This window comes from Emiliania huxleyi, assembly GCF_000372725.1.
Source record: "Emiliania huxleyi CCMP1516 unplaced genomic scaffold EMIHUscaffold_70, whole genome shotgun sequence".
NCBI lineage: Eukaryota > Haptophyta > Isochrysidales > Noelaerhabdaceae > Emiliania > Emiliania huxleyi.
Genome location: NW_005196755.1, coordinates 161,719 through 189,209, shown reverse-complemented (window position 1 = coordinate 189,209; position 27,491 = coordinate 161,719). Strand labels below are relative to the sequence as shown.

The 27,491-nt window shown below is 62.2% G+C and overlaps 8 protein-coding genes across 8 annotated transcripts; 5 read left to right on the top strand and 3 right to left on the bottom strand.

The window, feature by feature from the left end:
• Positions 1 to 113: 113 nt before the first annotated feature.
• EMIHUDRAFT_452876 (hypothetical protein) lies at positions 114 to 6,460 on the top strand (the record flags this gene model as incomplete). Its single annotated transcript, XM_005761608.1, has 14 exons — positions 114 to 560; positions 653 to 718; positions 1,105 to 1,337; positions 1,500 to 1,863; positions 2,014 to 2,514; positions 2,652 to 2,996; positions 3,352 to 3,468; positions 3,506 to 3,535; positions 3,614 to 3,794; positions 3,835 to 3,940; positions 4,450 to 4,516; positions 5,679 to 5,735; positions 5,874 to 6,005; positions 6,071 to 6,460. 14 exons carry the CDS (start codon positions 114 to 116, stop codon positions 6,326 to 6,328), a joined length of 2,904 nt encoding a protein of 967 aa, XP_005761665.1. The 3' UTR covers positions 6,329 to 6,460.
• Positions 6,461 to 6,651: 191 nt separating this feature from the next.
• Positions 6,652 to 7,436, bottom strand: EMIHUDRAFT_216593 (hypothetical protein; the record flags this gene model as incomplete). Its single annotated transcript, XM_005761607.1, has 2 exons — positions 6,652 to 7,184; positions 7,373 to 7,436. The coding sequence occupies 2 exons, from the start codon at positions 7,434 to 7,436 to the stop codon at positions 6,652 to 6,654; spliced, it is 597 nt and encodes a 198-aa protein (XP_005761664.1).
• A 3,595-nt stretch (positions 7,437 to 11,031) lies between these two features.
• EMIHUDRAFT_358510 (hypothetical protein) lies at positions 11,032 to 12,189 on the top strand. The gene is made up of 3 exons (XM_005761606.1): positions 11,032 to 11,199; positions 11,270 to 11,719; positions 11,995 to 12,189. The coding sequence occupies exons 1-3, from the start codon at positions 11,086 to 11,088 to the stop codon at positions 12,169 to 12,171; spliced, it is 741 nt and encodes a 246-aa protein (XP_005761663.1). The 5' UTR covers positions 11,032 to 11,085; the 3' UTR covers positions 12,172 to 12,189.
• A 2,179-nt stretch (positions 12,190 to 14,368) lies between these two features.
• Positions 14,369 to 15,385, top strand: EMIHUDRAFT_216589 (Hypothetical protein; the record flags this gene model as incomplete). Its single annotated transcript, XM_005761605.1, has 1 exon — positions 14,369 to 15,385. The coding sequence occupies one exon, from the start codon at positions 14,369 to 14,371 to the stop codon at positions 15,383 to 15,385; it is 1,017 nt and encodes a 338-aa protein (XP_005761662.1).
• Positions 15,386 to 16,010: 625 nt separating this feature from the next.
• On the bottom strand, positions 16,011 to 19,788 carry EMIHUDRAFT_428168 (elongation factor-type GTP-binding protein; the record flags this gene model as incomplete). Its single annotated transcript, XM_005761604.1, has 13 exons — positions 16,011 to 16,463; positions 16,666 to 16,758; positions 16,966 to 17,041; positions 17,105 to 17,268; positions 17,336 to 17,406; positions 17,472 to 17,490; positions 17,636 to 17,878; positions 18,100 to 18,238; positions 18,302 to 18,334; positions 18,432 to 18,524; positions 18,629 to 18,918; positions 19,017 to 19,082; positions 19,291 to 19,788. The coding sequence occupies 13 exons, from the start codon at positions 19,786 to 19,788 to the stop codon at positions 16,110 to 16,112; spliced, it is 2,139 nt and encodes a 712-aa protein (XP_005761661.1). The 3' UTR covers positions 16,011 to 16,109.
• Positions 19,789 to 20,343: 555 nt separating this feature from the next.
• EMIHUDRAFT_216586 (hypothetical protein) lies at positions 20,344 to 21,057 on the top strand (the record flags this gene model as incomplete). The annotated part of the gene is made up of 3 exons (XM_005761603.1): positions 20,344 to 20,467; positions 20,544 to 20,655; positions 20,958 to 21,057. The coding sequence occupies 3 exons, from the start codon at positions 20,344 to 20,346 to the stop codon at positions 21,055 to 21,057; spliced, it is 336 nt and encodes a 111-aa protein (XP_005761660.1).
• Positions 21,058 to 24,190: 3,133 nt separating this feature from the next.
• Positions 24,191 to 25,121, bottom strand: EMIHUDRAFT_358508 (hypothetical protein). The gene is made up of 3 exons (XM_005761602.1): positions 24,792 to 25,121; positions 24,619 to 24,725; positions 24,191 to 24,553 (listed from the first exon to the last, which is right to left on the bottom strand). The coding sequence occupies exons 1-3, from the start codon at positions 25,114 to 25,116 to the stop codon at positions 24,506 to 24,508; spliced, it is 480 nt and encodes a 159-aa protein (XP_005761659.1). The 5' UTR covers positions 25,117 to 25,121; the 3' UTR covers positions 24,191 to 24,505.
• A 414-nt stretch (positions 25,122 to 25,535) lies between these two features.
• EMIHUDRAFT_216584 (hypothetical protein) lies at positions 25,536 to 26,196 on the top strand (the record flags this gene model as incomplete). Its single annotated transcript, XM_005761601.1, has 3 exons — positions 25,536 to 25,720; positions 25,753 to 25,961; positions 26,111 to 26,196. The coding sequence occupies 3 exons, from the start codon at positions 25,536 to 25,538 to the stop codon at positions 26,194 to 26,196; spliced, it is 480 nt and encodes a 159-aa protein (XP_005761658.1).
• Positions 26,197 to 27,491: the final 1,295 nt, after the last annotated feature.

The following is a 27,491-nucleotide window of genomic DNA, read 5'->3' as shown; positions in this document are numbered from 1 at the left end:
CCGTCCGCACTTGGAGCTTGCAGTCAGCAGGTAGGTAGGTAGAAAGGTGAAGAACAGCCAGGCTCGGACTGGAGTCAGCAAAGCGAGGTTTTTCTTCTTTCTCGCCAAAAACGATGCTAGCGCGGTCTAGCAAGCGGTCGCCGCTGTCCCGGCTCGCCGTCGCGCAACAACGTCGTGGTGGTCCGCTCACCGGCTCCGCCGCAGCCTTGTCGACGTCGTCAACTTGGCAGTGGCTGAAATCGCTCTTCTCGCCGCCAACGCCGGCACCAGTCACGCAAGCCAGTGGTCCGTCGAGCGTCGCCGCCGGCGCGCCAGCTGCTATTGCGTTGCAGCCGCGCGGTCGGGTCACTGGGAAGCTCTGCGTCGCGGCGATCGATCCGCCCCCCAACTTTGACGCCTCGTGCGCCGCGGTTGCCCGTGCGGTGGCGGGCGCCGAGACGGTTCTTCTCGCCGTGTGCAAGGCTGACCTGCTGCCGCAGCTCTCGCCGGGCGAGCTCGAGTCGCTCCGGCGGCGGTTCGAACGGCGGCGACCCGGCGTATCGTGCGCCTCCGCCTTTGGGGTCTCTGCGACGGCGGCGGAGAGCAGCGCTCACCGGCCACGCAACAGAGGCGCCGGACACTTCTCGGACCCTTCTCAGAAGCTTCCCTGTAGGAGAGCAGCACTCGGCCGCTCGCAGCGGAGGTGCTGGCGCAGGCGTCCCGGGGCGGGCACAGCGAGGTTGTCGTTGTTGGGACGGATCGCTCTGGCAGGCTGGGCCTCGCCCGCGATGGCACACCTGCGCACGGCAGCACAGACCGAACCGCACAACTACACATCACTGCCCTACACTGCACTACTCTACACATCACTACACCGCACTAACCTACACTGCACTGCACCGCACTGCACTGCACTGCAGCCCACGCGCCACGACCACACTTGTGTTTAGTTGAGCTCATCATGGCAGGTATGGCCTCGCTCGCGCTCTTGCCGAGCAGCTGCCGCGGCTGGCGGCGGCGGAGAGGGGCGGTAGGGGCGGCGGCGGGAGAGGAGGGGGCGGGAGAGGGCGCTCGAAGGTCAAGGTGCCGGCAGTGGCGGAGGGCGACACGGTGTTGCTGCCTCAGCCGTTGGCTCCGCTGGTTGCACGCTTGAGCGCCCGCCCGGAAGCAGTCGAGGCTGGCTCGTGGCGGCGGGTGCCGGTCGGCGTCGGCCGCAAGGCTGTCCTCGAGCTGGTGGGCGACGGCGGCCGTGGCGGCGGGGGAGAGGTGTTGGGGAGGGCCGAGGTCGTGTTTCCGGGCGGCGGTGGCGGCGAGGAGGAGCAGGAGTTGGCGGAACTCAGCGCGGGTCTGCTGGCGAGGTGGTTTGGAGGCGGAGGAGTGCGGATGGTCCTCTCTCCAGCCGCCGGAGAAAGAGCCGACGCCGCCACCGACGCCGCTGACGTGTGGCGCGGCGCTGCTGGTGTCGCCGCTGCTGACCTCGCCGCTGCTGACCTTGCCGTGTGCCCTCCAGCCCCGAGCAGGCTCTACTCCTTCATGGGCGGGCACGCGCTGGACGTGGAGTGGGCGGGTGTGGGGTGGGTCTCCCTCTGCGCGCAGAGCCCGTTTGTCGTCACGCCGCTCTCTCCCGCCGGCTGCATCGCGTCCGCCCGGAGGCCGCTATACGCCCGCTCGGCGGAGCTGGGCGGGCCGACGTACGCGCCCTACCTGTCCGAGGCAGGGCTGGCGGAGGGCCTCGAGAGCGGCGAGCTGGCAAAGGGGCGTCTGCAAGTGACATACAGCAACCCTCAGAATGCGTTCGTGGCGGGCGGCGTCGGGCAGGCCCCGGCAGTGTCGCTCTTTGGCCGAAGGGCACTCAACCGGGCGCTGCACGGCGATGAGGTTGCGGTGCGGAAGGGGGGGGCGGCCGAGGCGGCCGAGGCGGGCGAGGTTGGCAAGGGTGGAGCGACGCGGAGGGGCGAGGGCGAGGGCGAGGGCAGCGAGGTGGTTGGGCTGCTGCGGCGGGTGGAGCGGCTGCTCGTCCTGCACACGGGCAAGGAGGAGCCGGTGGGCGGCCGCTGGTCTTCCTCTCCGCCACTCGCCCTCCCAAGGGATGGCCGCTACCCGCCGTTTGAGCTGTCGGCAAGCTGCTCGCCCGGACAGCTCGCCGGTGGACACCAGTCAAGTGGACACCAGTCAAGTGGACACCAGTCAAGTGGACACCGGTCGGGCCAGCTAGTCGCCGCGAAGGTCGGCAGCTGGGAGGTGGAGCAGACGCACCCGTCGGCGACGGTGGTGCGGGTCCTGGGCGAGGCTGGGACGGCGGCGGCGGAGTCGGAGGCGCTGCTCGTGGAGAGCGACGTGCGGCTCGAGCCCTTCTCGGACGAGGTGGAGGCGTGCCTTCCGCCCGCCGACTGGAGCATCTCCGCCCGCGAGATTGCGCGCCGCCTCGACCTGCGCGACGCCGCGGGCGTCGACATCTTCTCGATCGACCCGCCCGGGTGCGTGGACATCGACGACGCCCTTCACTTGCGCACTCTCTCGCCGGGCGTCTTCGAGGTTGGCGTGCACATTGCGGATGCGAGCCACTTCATACGGCCGGGCAGCGCGCTCGACCGCGAGGCAGCCTCGCGCGGCGAGACGCCTAATTAACTATGAAGTGACTATTAATCGACGATTAGTCAACTAGTAATTAGGCAGCCTCGCGCGGCGAGACCTTCTACCTCGTCAACACGCGGGCAAACATGATCCCGCCGCGCCTGTCGGAGGACCTGTGCTCGCTGCACCCGCACGTCGACCGGCTCGCCTTCTCGGCCCTCTTCACCATGGACGAGCGAGCAAACCTCCTCTCCACGACTTTTGCGAAGAGCGTGATCCGCTCCGCCGGAGCCCTCTCCTACGCCGACGCGCAGGAGCGGCTAGAGAGGGAGGGCTGCCCCGAGCCGCGCACGGCCGCGCTGCAGACGCTCGGCCGCCTGGCGGTCCTGCTCAAAGGGAGGAGGGCGGCCAGCGGCGCTCTCTTCCTCGGCGTGTGGCAGCGCGTCTTCACACCTTCTGGCTGTGAACAGGAGGGCGGCCAACGGCGCGCTCTTCCTCGCCTCGTCCGAGGCCACTCCCTAGACACTCCCTAGACACTCCCTAGACACTCCCTAGACACCTCCTATTCACTTCCTGGACACTTCCTAGACCCTTCCTAGACACTCCCTAGACACTTCCTGGACGCTTCCAAGACACTCTCTAGACACTTCCAAGACTCTTCCCCGCCTCGTCCGACGCCCCGCTCGAGCTCGCGCCGATCAAGGGCGGTCCGTTGATGACGGCAGATTACGGGGAGATTGCGGGGGGGTATGGGGAGAGATGGCCCGTTGATGACGGCAGCAGCCGGTGACTGTTCAGGTGAAGTTTGAGCTCGCGCCGATCGAGGAGGGCGACGCGTCGGGTCCGATGAGCCTTCCCACCGGCATGGCGCTGCGCAAGCAGCAGGCGGCGCACTCCTCGCGCCTCGAGGAGGCCGTCGACTTCTCGGAAGCTTCTCGGAACCTTCCTGCAGGCGGCGCACTCGCTCATTGAGGAGTTCATGGTCCTCTGCAGCTGCGGACACCCGGCGGTGGCACCGGCACCCGCCCTCCTCCTCACCCTGATCGGAGCCTGCCTGCAGGTCCTCGCCAACTGCGCCGTCGCGAGGCGCGTCGCCGAGGCGTGGCCGGAGGCGGCGCTGCTCCGCCTCCACCCGCAGCCGGAGGAGTCAAAGTTCGCCGCCCTCGCCCGCGCGCTCGAGCAGCAAGGGATGCCCTTCCGGGCGAGCGGCGCGCGCGAGCTGGCCGCCTCCCTCTCCCTCGGTGTGAACAGCGTCTCTTCACACCTCCCGGCCGTGGGCAGGAGCGCACGAGCTGGCCGCCTCCCTCTCCGCCTGCACTAAGCCGGGCGACCCGCACTTCAACCACCTCGTGCGCCTCATCTCGACACGCTGCATCGCGCCCGCAAAGTGCTTTCGCTACCGCACCACCCTCGGGGCCGAACCCACACTGGATTCGGTACCCTGGAGGTATGGGACGCGTAGGTACTTTCGCTCCGGCGCCGTCCCTCGCGAGCAGTGGCTGCGCCGCGGCCTAGAAGCGGAATCTCTCCCCATCTCTCCCCATCTCTCCCCGTAATCTCTCGGTCTCTCGAGGCCCAGAAGCGGAAGCCGTGTCTTGTGCCTTCGCACTAGCGCTCGAGAGGAGACGACACCAGCGGTATTCGGACGTATTGAGCTATCCTCTCTGTCTTTGCCTCCCGCATGTTCACGCGGTGCTCTGAGTGCTCTGCACAACACCGCCTTCTCCCGCCCTGAGGTTGGTGGCTTCAGTACGTAGACACTGCGGTACCGCCGAGATATGGGAGATATGGGGAGATATGGCTTCAGTACGCAAGCACAGCGGACTCACCCTACCGCACCGCCCACGGGAGGTAACCCGCACTGGATTCGATACCCTGGAGGTATGGGACACGTAGGCACAGCGGGCTTGCAGAGCCGACGTACACGCACTTCACCTCGCCGATCCGGCGGTACGCAGACCAGGTGAAGCTCCCCAGACTCTTCCTAGACACTTCCGAGACACTTCCTAGACACTTCCTAGACACCTCCTAGACACCTCCTAGACACCTCCTAGACACTTCCGAGACACTTCCTAGACACTTTTTCTCGCCGATCCGGCGGTATGCGGACCCGGTGGTGCGCCGGCTGCTGACGAGACACTTCCAGGACGCGTCCTCGACATGTCCTCGACATGTCCGAGACATGTCCCACAGGTGAGGCGCCGGCTGCTGGAGCACCGGCGGCGTGAGCAGCGTCTCTTCACACCTCTAGCTGTGAACAGGTGGTGCACCGGCTGCTGGCTCACGCCATCGGGTGGGAGGCGGCGCAGTCGGAGGAGGCGGTGGAGTCGGAGGAGGCGGTGGAGTCGGAGGCGGCGGCGTGGCCGGAGCGGCTCGGCGAGCTTAGCACGAACCGGTCGGCGGGCAGGCGGTCTAGTGACGCGTTTGACGCACTCCTTGAAGCTTCAGGCGAGCTGGACGACAGATCCGTATCTCCCCATATCTCCCCATATCTCCCCAGGTTTTCCCAAGTCTCCCCATGTCTCCCCATGTCTCCCCGTATCTCCCCGCATCTCCGCACCAGGCGAGCTGGATGAGCTGATCGACTCGCTGAACGAGCGCCACTCGATGGCGCAGCAGGCGGAGAACAGACCCCGCTCTCCCCACATCTCCCCACATCTCCCCACATCTCCCCACATCTCCCCACATCTCCTAACTCCCCCTAACTCCCCATATCTCCCCACATCTCCCCACATCTCCCCATATCTCCCCACATCTCCCCACATCTCCCCCTAACTCCCCCTAACTCCCCATATCTCCCCACACCTCAGGCGGAGCGCGCTTCGGCGGAGCTTTTCACGATGCTTTACTTCCGCGACCAGCAGGCGAGATCTGGGGAGATATGGCGAGACCTGGCGAGACCTGGCGAGATATGGGGAGGAGATATGAGGAGCTGGCGAGATAGGGCGAGATATTGCGAGATAGGGTGAGCTAGGGGGAGATAGGGGGAGATGTGGGAGATGCTCTGCGTCGCGAGTGGCCAGCCTTGCATGCCTGTGTGTCCTTCCAGTGCGCCTCCCCCGGCTTCTCACGGCCGCGGGTCTCCCCCTCCTCTTCTGCTTGCCTCCCCCATTGCCCTCCCCCAGGCGACGGTGAGCGACGCGTACGTTGTCCGCGTGGCCGAGTCGGGCGTGACGCTGCTCGTGCCTCAGCACGGCTGCGAGGGTGGCACGAGGTGTGAACGGCGTCTCCTCTCACCCCCACCTGTGGACAGGTGCCGCGCCCGTTCTGGTGCCCTCTAGCTGTGAACGGCGTCTCTTCACACCTCTAGCTGTGGGCAGGTGCCGGAGCACGGCTTCGAAGGCTACTCGCACCTCGCCCCCCCGGGCGGCGCCAGCCCCTTCCGCTACGACAAGGAGCGGGAGGAGCTGTCTGCGGGCGGGTGCCGCCTCCGTATGCTCGACCGCGTGCGGGTGCGCCTCTAGCTCGGCCCTGGGCAAGAGGGGTGCCTCCTTCAGAGCTAGCGGTGGCTCATCAGGTGCGCATCTCCGTCGAGCTCGGCCCGCTCAGCAAGCCGCGCCTCGTTCTCGCCATCGTCGAGCCGAAGCTGCCGAAGGGCGCGGCCGCCGCTCCTCGGCCGACGGCCTTCCAGGAGGCCATCGCTGAGGAGGCGGCGACCCCGCGAGGGGGGCCGAGGCGGGGAGGCGGCAAGAAGGCGTCTCGGCAGCAGAGGTCGAGGGGCAACCCGAGGTCGGCCCGCAGGCAACCCGCGGAGTTCCGCGTCCAGCGGAGTTGACAGAGCGATCGCGCAACCTGAACTGTCGTGCGAACGATCGACTTTCTGTGGACTATCGCAGCATATGCACGGCCCGAACACGCGCGGGGCGCAGCACAGTGCAGCACCAATATCTCTTTTTTAAGCCATAGACCCGAAAAGATCGGCGTCAAGGCACCGCCTCGGGATACTAGAAAAGCGCCTCTGGGGGCGCAGCCCGGCTTCTAGGGACACAACTCACAGACACATAGCACATAGCACAGCAGCCCGACTACTACCTTGCAGACGCGTGTGTAGACCCCTCCAGTCACTCATGTGTCGGTACAAGAACCACGCTAGTCATTTCACCCTCTCTCCCGGACCGAGACCACGTCCCTGCGCGAGAAGAGGCGAACAGACTCGACGGTCTCCTCGTCCAGCACGGCGCTGCCGTCGAGCAGCAGCTCGACTGCCTCCGTTGGCTGCCGCATGTGCTGCGCAGCGGAGCGCCGGAGCTCTCCCACCGGGGTGCCTCTGGTGACGTCGGTGCGCCAAAAACCGTGGCCATCGATCCAGACTCTGAGCTGCCACCGGCGGGGGATGCGCGCCTGCTTCACGCCTCCGTCCAGTGGCAGGGAGATCTCGAGGCCGGCCGGAACTCTCGCTTCGTCCGGCAGTTGCTGCCACTCGTAGGTCGGAACAAAGAGCGTCGTCGCCGCCGCGCATGAGGCTGCAGGCGCCGGCGCTGGAGGCGGACCCGCAATCCGGCTTTGCTCGGGCGGACCCGTGATCCTGCCCAGCTCGGCCGGACCAGTCAGTCGGCTTTGCTCTGCCGGTCCGCCCAGCCGAGGCAGCTCCGGTGGGCCGGTGAGTAGCTGGGCGGGCACGTCAGGCGTGCCTGCGAGCCGGGCGATGGGATAGCTCGACATACACGGCCGGGGCCGAAAAGAAGAAAAACGTGGTACTCGCTCATGTGTTTGCGGAGGCGTGCGCTAACCACGGGCAACTACGTGACGTGGCGAAATGGGGTTTGCGGTATATACCCAACCTAGTAAGCCGAAAAAACTAACAACGAAGGAACGAAACCGTTACGGAAAAGCATGCGCGACGCTGCCTCTTTGCACCGCTCGCTCGCGGCTGCGGGAGACATGGCCGCCGATGCGGCTCGCACTCGCTCGGCGGGCCTCCGTCCCACAGCCGCCCGGGCGTGCCACGGGTCTGCCTGGCGCTGCGCTGCTCGCACGCTGCACTGCACAAAGCTGCGACAACAAGGGGAGGCTCCTGAGCTTGAGCGTTGAGCAGTGCAGCTGCGGGCGCTCGTGGGCGGCTGTGCAGTGGTGAGAGTGCCTGATTGGAGGCGAGCTGGTGCTGCGCCAGGGTGCGCAGCATGCGCTCTTGCTCTGTGCTGAGGCGTGCTGGCTGGCGCCCAACACAATGCCCTGGATGCATTGCTCCACGCCGTGCTGGCTGGTGCAGTACTGCCAGTGCGCCGACTGGCGCGCAGGGTGCGCGTCGCCGCGCGTGGCACGGGTGGCTCGAGAGGCGCGGCTGTCGTTCAACCCTGCGGCGCATGGGCGCCGCGGAAGCTGCTCGACAGGCTGCGGGCATCGCTGCGGCAGAAAGCGCCCGCCCTCTGCTTTGCTTTCGCCCGCGTTTTACGACAACTTTTGGTTTATCATAGCCGCCGAAATTTACCTCGCTGTTTCTTTATAGGCGTCTCGCAGCTGTGTATTCTCGTATTATCTTCGAGTAGTTGCGTGGGGGCGGTATGTATTCTCGTATCAGTAGTTAGTGTCGTGTCCACTAGCTCCGAGTAGAGGGGGCGTTCTGCAGTTAAGGGGAACCTGGTGCACGGGGCGTTCTGCAGTTAAGGGGAACCTGGTGCACGGAACCAACCCTCGGAGAGTATTCTTTAGCTCCGAGTAGAGGGGGCGTCCTGCAGTTAAGGGGAAACCCGGTACGCGGGGCTAACCCTCGGAGACCATAGCTCCGAGTAGAGGGGGCGTTCCGCCGCTAGGGGACACCCAAAGCGCAGAACTACCCCTAATTGACCCTTTTCTGACTGGGTTGTAACAAAGTTTGAACCACACGCACAGCGCGAGGCCATGCGCCCCATGCGGTACGGGGCCGTGAAACCCATCGCCTGGGGGTGCTAGGACACCGAGAGACATGATCCAGAAGTGCCAGGCACACCCACAGTGGTCAACACGAGAACGCCGAAATCGTGACCTCGGAACGCGGTCACGGCAAATCTGACTAATCTGTAACAACCGTTAATACGGATGGCTCACGCTGGCGCATGGCCTCGCCGCTGCTACCCTCCCGACCTCAGGTGAGCAGACAAGATCCCCTGAGCTGCCGGCGCTCTCTGATCGCCCGGATCGCAACTGCCGTGGCAAAACTGCGAGCTCCCGAGGACGTCTGGCGCCGAGTGCGTCTGGCACCGGGCACGGAAGCTCGCACTCGGCCGCACGCGATAGTGCTGCCGCGAGAGCGCCTGCCAGGTACGACATGTCTCGTGTAGACTCCTCCTGGGTCATGGTCGGTCATATGCAGGACGGCCAGAGTCGCCCACATCGCCTACGCGGTCCCGAGTGTGGTCAGGCTGATACACCGCGACTCAACGGTTGAGTGCGGCCAGCGCACACAAAAGTCGTCGACTGCGGCCTGGCGCGGTGATCATAGGTGCTGGAGACCAGGCAGTATGAGCCTGTAACTGGGCACGCATGAACTCGGTACCTACATTCGCAGAGGCCCGGCAAGGATGGGATCTAGTAGAGTGCTTGCGCACTGAGACCGTGCTCCGTGGGTCGCTGGAATGACCTGAAAGGCATCCTCAGTGCCGCTGCTCGACTCTCCAGTGTCACAGCCGATGCCTGTGACCTGGTCACCGCCGCACGCAGGTTGAGATCCGCGCCTCCTCGGGTGTGCCCTCATAGACAGCCTTCGGCGGCGCGTAGCGACGCGAGAGCCGCTCCTACACAGGCGTGTACGGTGAACCACCGACGGATAGAGCACAGATCTATGGTCACGCCGGCAGCCTCTGAGGTCGAGACGAGGCTGCCGGCGTCGCCGCTGCAGCTCTGGGCATCACCTGCACAAGCCAAGCAGACTTTGTTACAAAAGCGGAGGCGTGTCGACGCGCCGCGCGCTCACATACTTGGGCTCCCATCTCGGCGCGCGCGAGTCAAGGCCGAACCGACTAGCTGCCGCCGCGGCGGGTGTGGCTGGGCTGCAGGCAGGCCTGTGGCCGGCGCTCGGCAAGCTGTGGCGCGGCGCCGGCGCAGCGCTTGTTACAAATTCGGCGTCCCAGTCAGATTTCTTTGGCGAGTCAGAAAAGGGTCAATGAGGGGTAACCCTCGGAGACCCGTGTTTACTTTAAGGCCCTTGCCCTGCGAATGCGCGCCCCCCCCCTAGCTAGGGGTCAGGGCTCTCTAGCCCGTAGCCCGATACCGATCATCCGGCCCGCTGGATGCGCTTCTCAGCTCTCACCGGCCCTGGATGTGAGGTTACCGACTGCACTCCAAGTGCTCCAAGAAGGCGCTCTCAAAAATTGCTCCAAGCGCTTGCGCTTCGGCGGTAGTGATCTAATCACCCGAATACTGAGTTCATTTTATAAATACCACGTTCGGATCGCTCCTCATCGCAAACCCTGTCAGCAGTTCACCTACGGGTATGTTCGTAAGAGCTACATACACTGAAAAAAGACTCCAAGTGCTCCAAAAACGGCGGAGCTGAGTAAGAACGTTGCACCATGAACACGCCCTTACTCATCATCATCTACAAGATTGTGCGCATCAACACATGTGTGCAGCGATACACAGACGTACAATGCTATCACAAAGTTCAACATCGACTGCAACTTTTCCTCGATGCACCCGCACATGAACCCGCCACCATGCCTTGACTGTACACAACATAATGTAGTGCACAGTAAGCTCAATCTCCTCTGCTCTGGTACTCGTACTCCTTCTTTTGTATTTGAACAGCTTGCCATTGTTGCAGCTGGTAGCCTCGTTTTGCCGCCTCCTGGTCGCGAGATGGGTAGACGTCTGCGCACAGGTACAGGCTCATGCTTCGGCGAGGACTATTTCGACTACTTGAGGACCTCTTAGAATGAGGACCTCTGTTCTCGGTGTACGGTGAGGACCTCAAAAGATCGTGTTTGAGTTGTTTTGTCGTGTTTGTGTGTTTGATATGCATGAAAACCGTGGTCGTCGTGCAGAACAGAATCTGCGCTGCGGCCGAATGGTCTCGCAGACAGTCAGAAAGCTCACTCCCCAGCGCTTGGGTGTCCTCACAAGAACATCCACTCTACTTCGCGCGCTCGATGTCATCACAACGACGGAGGAACGGAGGACCTCATTGTGAGGACCTCTATGGCTCCTACAGATAAAATAAAATTCCATTCTCGGTGTCAAAGTCATATGACCGCACAGGTATTTTCTTTGAAGAAAATTCTTTTTAGAGTTGTTTTGACCGCGCAAGACATAAGGGTGGCTAAGGGCTCTGCCCGCAAGGCGCCCGCGTCGCAGACGCGGTACCATTGGCAACTACATGACATACCCCCACACGAAAAAAATATAATTAAAATTCGTGCATATCGTGCGATTTTCAGTGTATGTAGCTCTTACGAACATACCCATTTTCGTTCGGCGACGCAGACTTCTCGTCCCACGTTCAACACGGCGCCCGGGCAAGCCTTCAGCTGGTGCCAACATGCGTAAACCAAGAACGTCCGCCGAATCCGTGCTTTCGGACGGAGCAACTTACCCCCCCCCTAAGCAGCCCGTCGATGCATGTGGCTCGCGCGGCCACGGCCGCAACGACGCGTCGCCGGCGGCGCTCACTCGAGCCCGAGCCCTCCGCGACGGCAACGCCAGGTCGTCGCGTCCGCCCCGCCAGCCCTTGAGCACGCCTCCCGCATACCGATGACTGCACTCGGCGTCCACCGGCGGGGGACCATGGAGGAGCGGTCAGCAGTCTCGACTGCTCCACCGGCTCCTCCACAGGCTCTCGCCGTCGGCCCCGGCGCGCTGCGACGGCGCGCCGCCGGCTCCCACCGCGGCGTCCGAGCTGGAGGGAAAGGTGACGCACCTGATGGAGCTGCTCAAGGCGCATGAGTCGCGGGACGCGGAGGCGTCGCGGCTGCAGCAAGCGCTGCAGTGCCAGGAGGAGGCGGACGCCGCCAAGCTCGTCGAGCTGATGCGACGGCAGGAGGCGGCGAGCGCGGCGGTGGTCGAGGAGGCCAAGGCTGCGATCGAGGCGCAGCTGGTCGAGCGATTCCGCGAGGAGCAGGCGGCGGCGGCGGAGGCGCACTCAGCGCAGCTGCAGCAGCTGTGCGCGGAGCACTCGACGCAGCTGCAGCAGGCGGCGGCCCTCCTGGAGGCGCAGGCGCGCGAGAAGTTTGAGATGGCGGTCGCGCACGAGAGGGTGATTGGAGCAGGCGGTGCTCGCAGAGAGGCTGGTGAGCGGAACCTCTCCCCTCCCGCCTCCCCGCCCGCCTTCCCTCCCGCCTCCCGCCTCGACTCCCCTGCCTCACTCCTCCCGACCCATCCCTCACTCCTCACTCCGCCCGCCTATCCTCTCCCCTCCCTCCTCCCCTCCTCCCCTCCCCCTCCCCTCTCCTCCTCCCCTCCCCCCCTCCCCATTCCCCCTTCCTCTCGCCTCGCGCCCAGCCCAGCCCCGCCACCTCACCGCCCTCCCAGGCGTATCTCTCCGCCCTCAAGCAGCTCGAGCTCGACGTCGACGTGCTCACACGCGTCCTGGCGCCTACTGTATACTTGATGCAGAGCTTTCCGACGTCATTGTGTTTGCCGCTCCGCGCTCGACGCCCGCCGCCGCGCGCGCCCGCGCGCCACCCCTTTTGCGCAGCAACACCTTAAACTTCATGGCCCTCCAAATTCGGGTCGGAGCGTAGCGGAGTGGGCCCCGAGTTTGAAAACGGCGACGGACGCTTGCGTCCTAGCCGCCAACAACGCCTCCCCGGCGCAGAGGGGCCCCCGGAGGGACGCAACCGCTCCACGCCACGCCGCTTGCGGCGGTCCTATTCCACGCTCGCGGGGGCCGGTTCGCATTTTAAATTCTTTTTTCGAAGAAACGAACGAATCGTGCGGCGCCACAAGCACCCAGCCCAGCCCATTCTGGTAGACACGCGCGCGACCCCGCTCCGCCCGCCCACCGATACGCCAGTTTGGTGTGCGCCCATCACTGCTGCCCGCGCCACCCAGCCCGCCCGACTCCCCTCTCGCGTCCTCCGCAGGCAGACGACCATGGTGTGTACCTGTGGCCCGGATTGCACGTGCACCGATGGATCTTGCGGGTGCGGGACCGGAAGCTGTGCGTGCGACCCGGGCGCGTGCCCCGCAAAGAAGCAGAAGGAGCTGCAAAACAAGATCTTCGTCGGCGGAGCGATCGCGGTCGCTCTCATCGCGACGGCGATGATCGTCATGAAGAAGTGAGCACTTGACTCCACGCCGCCTGTCGGCAATGGTGCCCGGTGTCTTCCGGGAGGCGCTAGCACCCTCCCGCCGCGGGTCCTAGTCCTCTGCGGCTTGCCGCAGACGCCGCCTCATGTTAAGGCCTGCCCCGCGCTCAAGTGTGTAGACGCGTGCCAGCTGCGAGCTGGGAGCTGTGCGCATGTGTAGTATTCTCAAACATGGCGGCTTGGCACCCCTAGACCTTACATCGCACGCGGCCGCCTTTCACAGACCCGCAACACTTTCGCAGGGGGAGGCGCCACAGTACCACACACGCGCGACGAGAGCGGTGTGTGTGTGTGTGTCCACTCACTCACTCACTCACTCACGCGCGACGAGACTCTCGAATGCAATTCCACAGACCACACCAGACGCAGACCGTTAAGACAAGACAAGAGCCGGCACACCCCCTTTTGCGAGAGCCTGGCCGCTGACGTGGCAACTCGAGGGCCTCCATCAACCTCCAACGACGAAGGGAGCAGGACTGAATACTGGAAATCCGGGCGAACCGCTGACCCGCGAACGGCCCACCGGGACAGCGCAGACGAGGCGCCTCACTTCGTCTTCTTCTTAGCCCCTTTCGGTTTTGCCGAGGCCGGCCGCAGGTGCGCCGGCAGATACTTTGCTGCTACGTTAAACCTGCTGCTGCTGTTGCTGCTCCACTGCTGCTGATTGTGGATACGATTTCTCCGATCATCCCGCCCGCCCGCTCCGCCCCGCCCGCCCGCCTCTCCCCGCTTGCCCGCCCGCCCGCCCGCCCGCCCGCCCCGCCCGCCCGCCCGCCCACCCATTCCCATCACCATCTCACATACCTTCATATAGGCGCTCGAGACCTCCTCTCGCTGCCTACTCGCTGCCTCTGGGGAGGAGGGGATTACGTAGGGCGCGCGCCACTGCGCTCGCCTTTCCCGAGGCCCCTCCCCGAAAGGCAAGTTTTAGCCACATGAAACCGAGACCCCTCCCCACCGCCCCGACCCCCCCACCCCCTTGCTCCCCTCCCCCCCCTCGGGAGGGCCGAACTGAGGCGCCCGTGGGGACCCCACAATTCCCTTCCCCCCTCGGAGGGGGCCGGACGGAGGCGTACCCCGTGGGCCCCGCTCTTTCCCTCGCATAGCGGCCACTCTTCGGATCGCTGGTCGAGCGACCCGGGGGATGCCCCGCGCGCCTGACCCAGGCGCGAAAAACGAATCTGCGAGGCGAGGCCGCTCATGCGGCCCGATGGGGAGGAACGGGGCGAGCCCCCTCCAACCCACCCGCGCTAGGTCCTGGGTGACGTAGGGGAAACCCGGCGAGCCTCGGGAACTAGCCGGGGCAGTCGGAGAAGTGGCAACTCCGTGCACTGACGGTCGGCCGTCAGAAAACACGCCTCCGTGGCTCGGGTTACACCAATCCTCGCTACCCAACGCGGCCAAAGGATATCCACCTCCGGAGCTAAGTGCATTGCACCTGTGTCGAGCCAACGACGCTCTCAAATAAAAAAACACGAAGTTCGACCGATCCGCGAGGGGGACCGTCGACACGCCGCGACCCGCCGCGAGTCGACACGCCGACGCCACCTCAAGATAAAAAGGCGGGCTCAAGCAAGCAGGCGAGGACGTGCAGGATGCCGACCAAACTTCTGGCCGTCGGAGGCTCGCGCAAGGTGGCGCGTCGCGTCGAGAAACCCGTGCTGTACCACTTCGTCGGTTCTTTCAACAGCGGCAAGGCGACCTTCGCAGCGCAACTCTCCGCAAAGCGCGACGACTTTGACTTACGCCTCACCCTGCACATGCGTGACAACTACACGATTGAGTATGCGCGGCTCAACCCTGACACGATGGCGGTGCCAACGATGGAGATTGACGACATGGTCTTCACCGACTCGTATGATATGGTCGTCTACCTTATGGACAACTATCCTGGAGCCGGCGACAAGGCGGCAATTGACGCTGGCAAGCGTGCGCAGATGCTTGAGTTTGTCCACTTCGCAAAGGACTGGGACGAGTACATGTACACCTACGGTCACATGGGCGAGCAAACGTCTGAGATGGCCAACGGGATCAGACTCGCCCACCTTCGTCAAAATCTCGCCAAGGTTTTGGACGAGAAGCCCGAGGACAAGGACTTTCTTGTTGACGCCTACGTGAAGAAGATCGCCAATGTGCAAACCATGAAACGGGCGCAGGTGAACGGCGAGCAGAAAACGGCAGACCTACAGGCGAACATTTCCCAACTCCACAGTGTACTTGCGCGCGGCAGTGAGCTCCTAGAGCAGAATGGCGGCCGCTTCCTCTTCGGTGACGATCTGACGACGGCTGACGTGTTCTTTCTGCCCATCTTTCGCATGTTTGGCATGGCGTCCCCCGCCTTCTTCGATGTGGTATGGGAGCGACATTCCGCACTGAAGGCTTACTGGGAGCGCGCGCTGGCGCACCCCGACGTCGACACCGGCTTGATGAAGTACGTTAGCAAGGGTACGATGATCTGCGCGATGTTTGGCGTTGGAGTCCCACGGTTGATCCTTTCATGGAAGCTCGGCCTCATCGCCACGCCAAGGCTGCCTGACGCTGTCGAGCGTCGCATCGATGAGGCCACCGAGCAGATATGGGCGAGCATGGAAGGTCGCATGAATGTATCCTAAGGCGCAGGTTCGACCTGGTCGCATGGTAGGAGCGGTGATACAACGGATGACACTGAGTGACGCCCCCGGGTCGCGAACCCCTCCGGACATCCTGTGCCTCGACCTTTACACAGCCCCCCCCCCCCCCCCCGTGTCTGTGTACGACTAGAGGTTGAAAAAAGGGCGCGCGAGGATTTCTCTTTTCTCAGCAGTTTCGTCGCAAAATTCTCTTTTCTCAGGCCTTTGGCTTTGCCCGACGCCGCGGCCTTGCTGTCGCGCGCAAAATGCATTTTAATGGGTTCGAATTTGCTAAGGACGGCCGGAAGTTTGAGCAGTGTGAGCACAATCACCTTTCACCTTTCGCCTTTCGCCTCTCACCTTCTCGTTTCATCTATTTTTATACAAGATGCATCAGTGGGCTCTGCTAAGCCCGTTCGACCAGACGTGAGCGCCGCAGGCCACTGGTTTCCCGCCCCTGCCACTCTGTGTGTTGCCCCCCCGCATCTCCATGACGAAGGCCGTCACTAGGGGCGGCCGGTCGAACAGCAGCGAGCACGGCGTGTTGCTCCGCGGGCGCGGCGAGACCGCGATCTCGATGGCTTCGCTGCGTCCCAGCTGGCGAGCGCGCCGGCCTTTTTTGGCAGAACCAGAAGACACGGTGTTCATCGAACGAAATAACGTAATCTTGACCGAGCGGGACTACACACACGACTACAGGACTCAGCAGAGAGAGGACACACAGCCGCTAGTCGTCCTTCAGACTCAGCACCGCCATGAATGCCTCCTGCGGCACGTTGACCTTTCCAATCGCCTTCATCCGCTTCTTGCCCTTGGCCTGCTTGTTGAGCAGCTTCTTCTTGCGCGAGATGTCGCCGCCGTAGCACTTTGCGAGCACGTCCTTGCGCATCGCGGAGATTGCCGACGACGCGACGATCTTCTGCCCGATGGCGGCCTGCAGCGCCACCTTGAACTGCTGCCTCGGGATCAGGTCCTTGAGCGTGCGAGTCAGCTTCTTGCCAATGCTGTGCGCGGCGTCTCGGTGCACGATCGTCGAGAGGGGCGGCGCCGGCTCCTGAGCAATCAGGATGTCGAGCCGCACCTGGAATGGGGAGATATGGGGAGATATGGGGAGGTATGCGGAGGTATGGGGAGGTATGGGGAGGTATGGGGAGGTATGGGGAGGTATGGGGAGGTATGGGGAGGTATGGGGAGGTATGGGGAGGTATGGGGAGGTATGGGGAGATATGGGGAGAGATGGGGAGAGATGGGGAGAGATGGGGAGGTAGGATGTCGAGCCGCACCAGGTCGTTTGGGCGGTTCTCGGTGATCTGGTACTCCATCGAGGCGTACCCCTTGGAGCGGGACTTCATCTGGTCGAAGAAGTCGGTGATGACCTGTTAATTAATTAACAGGTTCATTAATTAATTAACAGACTTCATCTGGTCGAAGAAGTCGGTGATGACCTGTTAATTAATTAACAGGGTAATTAATTAATTAACAGACCTCATCTGGTCGAAGAAGTCGGTGATGACCTGTTAATTAATTAACAGGTTCATTAACTAATTAACAGACTTCATCTGGTCGAAGAAGTCGGTGATGACCTCGGCGAGCGGGAGGTCGTACGTGATCGCCACCCTCTCGGGGCCGATGAACTTCATGTCGCGGTACTCGCCGCGCCTGAGAAGAAGAAAAACTAGCCGTCAGAGCCACGGTAGTTTCTTCTTTTCCATGTCGCGGTACTCGCCGCGCCGCTGCTGCGCCAGCTCCATCAGCGTGCCAGAGTACTCCTTGGGCGCAAACAGCTCCATCTTGACGTAGGGCTCGGAGATGCAGCTCCTCTTGTCTGCATCGCAGAGCTTGGCGGGTGAGTCCACCCGCTCGACCGTCCCGTCGTTGAGCTCGACCTATTCACAGCTCTTCTATTCACAGCTCTTCTATTCACAGCTCGACCGTCCCGTCGTTGAGCTCGACCTCGTACACCACCGACGGCGCGGTCACGATGAGGTCGAGGTCGTACTCCCTCTCCAGCCGCTCCTGCCAATCTCCAGGCGGGAATTACGCACTGAGTTAACTCGATCTAAGTATTCACCTCCCGCCGCTCCTGCACGATCTCCATGGCAGCACGCCTTTACTTCGGATCCATCGCGCCTATAGTCAATGAATAGTTCATTAATAGGTCATTAATAGTTAATTAGTAGCCGACGCGGAAGCCAAACCTATAGGCAATGAATAGTTCATTAATAGGTCATTAATAGTGAATTAGTAGCCGACGCGGAAGCCAAACCCCATCGCGGAGGACGTCTCCGGCTCCCAGACCAGGGCGGCGTCGTTCAGCTTGAGCTTCTCGAGCGAGTCGCGCAGCAGCTGGTACTGGGTCGTCTCCGTCGGAAAGAGGCCGCAGTACACCATCGGAACCGGCTCGCGGTAGCCGGGCAGCGCCTCTGTCGGCGGCGGGGCGGAGCCGTCCTTGTACGCGGAGATTGTGATTGTGTCGCCGACCCGCGCGTCGTCCACCTGAGGGACGTCTCGTGGAGTAAAGTAATTAATTAATCGGACAATTAATTGTTTAATTAATTAACACGCGCGTCGTGGACTAATTAATCAGTTTATGAGGGACGTGTCATGGTCGAATGAATCAGTGTAATTCATTGATTGATTGTCCATGTTGCATGTGCACGTGGCATGTGCATGTGTGTGTGGTACACTCTCGTGTGTGCATCTGGGGTGTGCCATACCGACTTGATTGCCCCGTGGACATACCCCACCTCCCCCGCCCGCAACACCGGCCTCGACTGCTGCCCCGCCCCCACGCCCGGAGTGAGCACGCCGACCTCGAGCGCCTCGTACTTTGCCCCGGACGCGGAGAACTGGATCCTGTTCATGAATTAATTACCAAATGGAGATTAATCAACTAATTAACTCACAGACGCGGAGAACTGGATCCTGTCCCCCTTGCGCAGCTCGCCTAGTCTCAGGCAACCGCGCCGCCTCTTCGGCATGCCTCTCGGCTGCCTCTCGGCTGCCTCTCGGCTGCCTCTCGGCTATATCTCGGCGGTATCTCGGCTACGTCTTGCCGTCGACCACTCGGATAAAGACAATAACACCGCGGTACGCGTCGTAGTACGAGTCGAAGACGAGCGCGCGCAGCGGCAGGTGGCGCCTGTTCATTAATTAATTACCACGTGGGGAAGTCATTAATTAACAGGAGCGCGCGCGCAGCGGCAGGTGGCGCGTGTCTGCCGGCGCGGGCACCTTCTGGACCACCTCCTCGAGGATGGCCTGAGGGATGGGGGAAGGGGGGGGGCACTTGTCATGCTCCTTGCCTGCCCGCCTCTAACCGCTTGGCCGCTCCAAGGGCTGACCTCGATGCCGATGCCCTGCTTTGCTGACGCGGCGATCGCCTCGGAGCAGTCGAGCCCGATGACGTCCTCCACCTCGCCAGCCACCTTGTCAGCGTCCGCGCCGGGAAGGTCGATCTTGTTGAGCACCGGCAGAATCTCGAGGTCCTGGCCCAAAACGCGACGGTAAACTTGGCGGTTGATGCGTGAAGCGTGCTAAGTGACCCAACGTTGGAGTGCTTCATCGTACATATCATTAGTAAGGCTGAGCGGGTGTGGTGTGACTCAGGAGCCTGGTCCAGCGCAAGAAAGACATTCGCGATCGTCTGCGCCTCGACGCCCTGCGACGCGTCCACCACCAGCAGAGCGCCTTCGCACGCCTACAAGAAGGCGGTCCAGGCACCTTCCGGGAAAGGACCCGTCGCCTGCGCAGCAGCAGCCACTTGCCCATGCAGCCCGCCTGCAGAGTGCGCGAGACCCGAGGAATAAATCAGAAGGAGGAGTAACAAACGGGTGAGGCCGATCGGACGCCTGCAGCGATCGCGAGACGTCGTACGCAAAGTAGTACATCTCCCCACATCTCCCCACATCTCCCCATATCTCCCCATGTGCCTGCAGCGATCGCGAGACTTCGTACGCAAAGTCGACGTGGCCGGGCGTGTCGATGAGGTTGAGGATGTACCGCTCCCCGTCCGACGCGAAGTAGTCCATCCTCGCCGCCTGCAGCTTGATCGTGATGCCGCGCTCTCGCTCGATGTCCATGCTGTCGAGCAGCTGCGCCTTCATCTCCCGCGCCGCCACGCTGCGCGTCGTCTCGAGCAGCCGGTCCGCGAGCGTCGACTTTCCGTGGTCGATGTGCGCGATGATGCAAAAGTTGCGGATTTTGGAAGGGTCGTAATAGTCGCCGTCGTCCGCCGCCGCTGCCGCCGCACGCGGCTGCCTCGCTCTCCTCCTGCTGCACGGCGAGGCCGCCGCCGCTGCCGCCGCGACGCCAAACGGCTGCGGCCGGCTCTGCAGAGCCGGTGCTGCAGCTGGGCCGACCGGCAAGAAGCTCAGCGCCGCCAGCAGAGGCGATAGCACGTACATGCGGCGAGCCGCGAGCGAGCAGTGGAGCTTCTGCGAGAAGGCCGTCAGAAAAAAGAAACAAGTGCGTTGCACAGTGGATGTGTGGTGGCGGCGTGCCGTCCTCCCATCCCTCCCTTGGGTTGTCTGTTTTCTTTCTTTCTTTCTCAGCAAAAAGAATTACGCCAAAAGAATTTTACAAGAAAAGGCGGTCACACTCGCACAACGCGATACACGCGACAGGCGAGGCGCGGGCGACGGCTTCGTCAGAAGCCGTCCCCTCACCACAGCCCCGCGCCTCGCGTGAATCGAGAAAAAGAATTTTCCGGGACTTGCGCGCAATGGCACTAACTCCGAAGGGTTTGCAGTCATGCATCAATACTCGACATCGATGCGAGAGAAGCATCTCTCTGCCACACATCCTGAGCGAACTTCCCTAGTCACCCGCGGCCGAACCTCTACGAGCACTTGGAGCACTTGGAGTGCAGTCGGCAGCCTCACATCCAGGGCCGGGGAGCTCAGAGCACTCTCCCCTTTTTTTTGAGAGCGCGTGGTGAATAATACTTTTTTTCATGCGTAATGGCGTCGCACAACATCGACCCTCTGCGCGCCCTCCTGCACCCCACGACGCGCCACGAGACTGCCCAGGCCGTGTTCGCCGCCAACTGCACGGCTCTCGCATACACCAGCGTCGACGTTGTCGGTGCAGTCGCGTTTCGGACCGCGGAGAGCACAATCCTCGCCGTCGCTCGCTACACCACTGCCCGCACTTCCTACAGGCGAGCTGCCGCACGATCCGCTTCCGCCGCCGCTCACGCCTCCCGGCTGTGCCTTCTTGTTCCTCGGCGAGGAGACTACGCGGCCGGCGCACAAAGCAGCTGCCGGCGCCGGGTGGACGTATCTCGTGCACCGGCGGACGGCGTCCTCGGCGAGCCTGTCGCGCCGCGCCTTCTCGCGCATCCCGAAGCTGCTGCCGCACCTCCTCTTCCCGCGCCTCGCGAGCGGGAGGCGTCCGAACACACACGCAGTCAAAAAACCTGTTACACCGTCACAGCTGAATTACACCGTCGCCACAGTCAGAGGTCACAGAGTCGGCAATGTGGCACACACACACGCCGCAGAAACACACACGCACAGTCACACGGTCGGCGGAGAAGCCGCGTACCTCAAAGCCGCCCCCTCTCCCCGTCTAGGCACCCCACCACCGTCTTCCTCGACTCGAAGCTGCGGCCGACTGCTCCCCTCCACGCGCTCGAGCGCTTCCTTGCCGGCGCGCGTTTTGCTCTCCGCTAGAGTCTCTCGGCTAAGTCTCTCGGCTGCACATACGTCTCGCCTGCATCGCGATGCTGGTGTGTGTAGGAGGGGCAAACTTCGCCGCTTTCCGCCACCCGAAGCTCTGCGAGGGGCGCCGCTCTCCTCCGCCGCCTTGCGGCTGTGACGCCGACACCTCGGCTCAATCTCTCGGCGTCCTCTCGGCTCTCTATAGGCGCTGCTCGTCCGTCGCTTGGCGGCTGTGGCGTGCAGCGTGGACAGGCTGCAGCGTGGCGGGGGTGGGCCGGGAGGAGGGCAGAGGCCCCTCTCACGCGCGCATCATGAGACGACCTCTCGGCTCGATCTCGGCTCTCTATCTCTCGGCTCTCTCCCTCTCTCTCTTCGCAGGCTGCCCGTCGCCCGCCTTTGACTGGATGGAGCGCGAGGCATCGGCCGTCCTTCGCTCCGGCCGGCTAGACGACCCCGCAAGGCTCCACCTCGCTGTGTGCACATGCGGTTGCCCGCCTGCTGTGAACGGCGTCTGCTCACTCGGCGCACACGTGTGTGAACGCAGGCTCGTCGCGCAAGTCGACCGCTACAACAATTAATCAACCGTTAATTAATAGTCAATTAATAGTTAATCAGGCTCGTCGCGCAAGTCGACCGCTACAACAATTAATCAACCGTTAATTAATAGTCAATTAATAGTTAATCAGGCTCGTCGCGCAAGTCGACCGCTACAACAATTAATCAACCGTTAATTAATAGTCAATTAATAGTTAATCAGGCTCGTCGCGCAAGTCGACCGCTACAACAATTAATCAACCGTTAATTAATAGTCAATTAATAGTTAATCAGGCTCGTCGCGCAAGTCGACCGCTACAACAATTAATCAACCGTTAATTAATAGTCAATTAATAGTTAATCAGGCTCGTCGCGCAAGTCGACCGCTACAACAATTAATCAACCGTTAATTAATAGTCAATTAATAGTTAATCAGGCTCGTCGCGCAAGTCGACCGCTACAACAATTAATCAACCGTTAATTAATAGTCAATTAATAGTTAATCAGGCTCGTCGCGCAAGTCGACCGCTACAACAATTAATCAACCGTTAATTAATAGTCAATTAATAGTTAATCAGGCTCGTCGCGCAAGTCGACCGCTACAACAATTAATCAACCGGTAATTGATAGTCAATTAATAGTTAATCAGGCTCGTCGCGCAAGTCGATAACTACAACAATTAATCAACCGGTAATTGATAGTCAATTAATAGTCAATTACTAGTTAATCAGGCTCGTCGCGCAAGTCCCGCTACAACAATTAATCAACCGGTAATTGATAGTCAATTAATAGTTAATCAGGCTCGTCGCGCAAGTCGACCGCTACAACAATTAATCAACCGGTAATTGATAGTCAATTAATAGTTAATCAGGCTCGTCGCGCAAGTCGACCGCTACCGCGCCGACCCTGCCGTGCCCCCCTCCTCCTACCCAACCTACATTGACGGCGGGCTCCTCGTGCAGCGCGGCGCCCGCGAGGTGAGAGATCGACACACGCGAATCCCGACCGAATCTCGACCGAATCTCGGCGAGGAATCTCGGCCAGAGCCTCGGCCAAACCTTGAGGAACGAAGAGTCTAAGAGTCTCGGACGAATCTTGTGCTCCCGCAGGTGATGGACGCGTGGGCAAAGGAGTACTTTCTCTCCGGCGGCTCGGACGCGCCACCGCAAGCTAATGAATGGAGAGCCTCTGACTCATCGAGAATGATTCGTGACAACAGGCGGCGCGGATCGCGACCAGCCGAGTTTTGCACGCGCCGTCGCCGCGTCCGCCGCGACCGGCCGCCTCGCCGCGAGCGAGCTGAACATCCGCACCTCCTTCGAGGCCGACGGCAGCACCTTCCGCCACTGGAACAGAGGGTGGTCGACCGCTATACTGGCGCGCGGAGCTCCTCGCGCCTTTGACGGCGCAGCCGACCGCAACCGCACCCGACGTTGGGGAGGCGGCGAGGGCGGCGGGGCGGGTGGCGCGGCTCGGGTGGTGGCGAGGTTAGCACTGGGTTAGTCGAGAGGTTAGACCGTCGCGACCCACACATTTACGTAGTGCGCACGCCGGGCCTTGCTCACACCTGCTCGCACCGAGCCATAGCAGTGTTATACGCCGGGCGCTTGACTCAGGACATGAAAGAGTCCACACAGCCTTGGGATGAGGTACTATATTCTTGCCTCGTTCTACCCTAGGTGGGAGGATGCGGGCGGCGTGCTAAAGATGACTTGGGCGCAGCGGTCGACGCTGCGGCTGTCCGAGATCGACTGCCTCTCCCTCGCCGCCGCGCTGCCGTTTGTGCTCGCTCTGCCGCCGCTCGTCGCGCTCGTGGTGTGGCTCCGCTGCCGTCTGCCCTCCCGCCTATCGGCAGGCGTCAGCAGCGAGGCACACGAGACCTTCAGGCTCTCCCCGTGCAGCTAGTACAAGATACAAAAGATCTACATTAAAAAGAGGCGCACAACTGTGCTTGGTTGGTTGGCAAAAAAAAGCAACTAAAGCCGTACGGCTTTACCGTACTCCGTAGCTATGCGTATGCCGCTTCCCACGGAGAACGTAAAGTGTATCATTCACTTTATGCCACCGTTGCATATCCGGATAAAGCCGTATGCAACGGTGGCATAAACTGAATGATACACCGTCGCAAAACTGCATTCCTGGGTCGTGCGGAGATGCATCCGGTTTGGGTACAAAGATACTACTCTCTCTGCCATCGTTTACCCAGACTGCTTCACAGAAGGCACACTTTGGTCGAGGTGGCGTAGGTTCGTTCGCCCCTTCGACAGCCTGAGCCAAAAAAATGTCAATCAAGCAAGAGTGGTGTCTGACTGGGGCATGGGTTCGAGCCGTCACACATTGGCTGCCGGGGTGTGCCGAGGGGGGGCTGGGTGGGCGGTAGGCCGTCATTGCCCGGCGCTGCTTGCAGCGCTCTGGGTGGTAGTGGCGGCGCTCCAAGAGTGGTGCTCTTGGGAAGAGGTTCCTCCTTTCCGCTCCCCCCCCCGCCCCCGCAAGGCGCGAGACACAACTCATTGGACATTGCCCACTCGCGCTGAACTCTCTCTTTTCGTCAGTGTACATGTGTCGCGGGAGGTGGCGGATGCAGCGGCGCACCGAACGACCCGAAGGTTGAGAAGTTTACCTAACCTTGCCTTAGCCCTTACGCTTACCTTAGCCACCCACGACGCCGACGGTGGGGCTCTCGAATCGTGTGTTGTGAATCGTGTGTTGGGCTAGGCAGCAACCGTTTGGGGCGTTTCTGGCTTACTGTGGCTCGCGCGACCCCGCGCAGTCCCATGCCACCCTGCCTCTGACGTCCGACCTGCCGGCAAACCGAACGCCGCCGCCGCGCGGCGGCGGCGGCGGCCAGACACCTTGAGCCCGCCTCGCGTCGACCTGCCCGCCCCTCTCTCCCTCTCTCTCCCTCTCTCTCCCTCTTTCTCTCCTCTCATCCGGCAAAGGTCCGTCCGCTCCAGCCGCAGTTTGCGCGCGGCACCTACGAGCCATGAGGCGTCCGATATGCGGGCGGCGGAGGCGAGGAGAGGGCGGGGCGCGCGCTACGTCGAAGAAGTTGAGGTACACTCGGTCGGCGGGCACTGCTCCGTGCGCCGCGAGCAGCTCGGAGATGGCCTTGGTGAGGGCGCCGTTGTTCTCCTGGTTGATGGCGCCTAGGCGTACCGTGGGAGCGTCTCGGACGCGCAACGGGCCGCCACTCGCTAGCTACGAGCGTGCACCGATGGAGTAGACGCAGCCGAGCGCACACGGATCTGTGCTGCCGCCGAAGGACATCGCCTCGTGGCCGTCGGTGACACAGACGGCGACGTACGCCTCGGGCTTGGAGAGGCTGGTCGCGATGGCTGCGGAGCAGGCCTTGACGAAAGCCGCCTTGTCGCTGAGCGCGACATTGGTGGTGAGAATGAGTGACGGGTCGCCGTCATTTGCCTCGGAGTCGCAGGCCGCCGCCTTGACGGATCCACGGCCAGCGGATGAGGTGACGCGAAACGGAGAGATCAGCAGGGCCTCTGTCGAGGCGAGGCATGCGAGGAGGGCAGTGCGCATTTTTGTGGAGAGACCTCGGGATTGAAAAAAGAAAGCGGCAAAGCGCCGAGCTGATGTTCTTTACCTTCCCACCTTCCTATCGACAGTTGAGGTACAAGTGCTCGAAACGAGAGTGGACCTGAGCAACGACATGACAGGGCGGTTGCTCGCAGTGGGAGTCAGAAATGTGGTCCTTGCGCGAGAATGCTCGATAAACTCGAGGGACCAAAATACGCCGAGAGCAGAGCGGAGTTACGCAGAAAGGCGAGAGAAGCAGCGAGAGCAAGAGATCGGCAGACGACAGCGGCGTCTCAGAACGAGGCCGAGGAGAGCGATGAGTCAGGGGAAGAGACAGCAGGAGAGAGAACGGGGGCGCCACGGACCTGTGAGCGCTCGTCAGCGGGTGGTGCGGTTCTTGCCGTAGTTCCTCTTCGGTCGCCATGGCAAACGCCGTTTCAAGGATGAACACGAAGTGGCGGGATGTGGCCAAAATCGGCATCCGGGGCGCTGCTCGTATCACAGGCGGACTCGAGCGCAACGAGGTGCTGAAAAGCCTCAACCTCTTAGGCAGCCGCATCGGCGACACGGGCACCATCGCGATTGCCGAGGCTCTGCGAGGCACGAGGTGCTGAAAACCCTCGACCTCTTCGACAACAGGATCGGCGACGAGGGCGCCAAGGCGCTGGCCTCTGCTCTGCGCGTCAACGCGGTGCTGAAAAGCATCGATCTCCGCTGCAACTATTTGGGCAACGAGGGAGAGAGAGTGATTCGAGATGCGGTGAGCGGGCGGGCAGGGTTCAATATCGCGCAATATCGCGCAATATCGCGCAATATCGCGCACCCCTCCGGCCCCGGCGGCGGTGACGGTGACGCACCGAGCATTTCTTTGTTTTCCGGTCGCGCTTTCCCGCCGCCCACCAGCACCTCTCTCGCACTTTCGGCGCCCAGGACTGACACGTGTAACGCTTCACGCGCGTCGCTGAGGCGTGCTGTGAAGGGCTCGCGTGATCGCGAGCATCGCACAACATCGCCATTTATCGCATTTTATCGCCAAATATCGCGCGGTATCGCGGTTGCGATATTGTGAAAAATTTTCGCTAGGGCAGGGCTTCACACACACCCCTCCCCTAGGGCTAAGCAGTGCGCGAGCCCACCCGACTTCAGGCGAGACGTCGACCACTCCTCGGGAATAGTTCTGTCAGTGGCTGCACTAGACGCCCCGTAGAGGCGCGCGGCGCGGGCGCGCGGGATGACTAGGGGAGAAAAAGCGGAGATCCTAAAGCCGTAGCTCGCTGGGAGGTGGAGTGTCAGTGTGAGGGGAGGGCGTACGCCGGCGTTTTTGCCTTTGAAAACCGAACAGTTTTTTTTGTGAGAGTCCCCCCGAACACCAACACGCGTGCCGCGCGCGAGTTCCTAGATCCTACCAGTTCGAGTAGAGCCGTACTAAAGACTAAAGTGTGTAGGTTGGAGCGAGTGTGGCGAGAGAGAGAGAGTGAGGTTGAAGATATCGTTTTATCGAATGTCGTCGAAAATCTCTCAAGGAAGTAATGAGAAGTAGAGATATCAACACTCACAAGTGCCGCTACACAGTGGGCGCACAGAGTACCGCCGACGTAGAGACACCCTACCTAAACACGATCATGCTAAACATTGTCACACAACGCGGCACAAGCGGTCAAGCACAGACACATGGCGCATGGAGTAGCTTCCCCCGCCCTCGACACAACCCTCCCTTGAGCCGCTCGTTCATCGTGGTCACGACCCGTTCGTAGCGCGCCATCGAAGGCGTACCCGCCTCGAGCCCACGGCCAAAGCAAACGGCAAAACCGAACCAAACGGCAAAACCGACGCCGTCGCCTCAGCCCAAGCCGATGACGTGCTCCAGTCCTCCCGGCCCTGCCCGTCCTGTGGGAATGTCCGCCGCGTGGTCGTCGGGACGGTCGCAGCAGTACCTGTTCACAGCTAGAGGTGTGAAGAGACGCTGTTCACACCGAGGGAGAGCGAGGCTGGTCGCAGCAGTACCCGAAGCAAGCTCCGCCATCGTCGTCTGCATAGCCCAATCGGCCGGGAGGGCGAGGGTGGCCCGGCGTCTGCGGACACGCGTAGTCCGCCGTCCACTCGCAGCTGCAGCAGCACCAGTCGACGCATTGCCCCCCGGGCCCGCCACCCTCCTCCTCCTCCCCGTCAGCCGCCGCCGAGGACGGCGCGTCGGCGCCTCCGCCTCCTCCACTGAAGTCGAAGCCGATGCTGCGAAAGTCGATGTCGCGCAGAGAGCCGAAGGAGGGCAGCGGCACCTTAAGATCGGCATCGGGCGGGGGCAACCACGCTCAAGCACACTCCGGCGAGGGACTTCGGCACACACCCCATGCAGCGGGGCTAGGACGCGCCTGCACGCC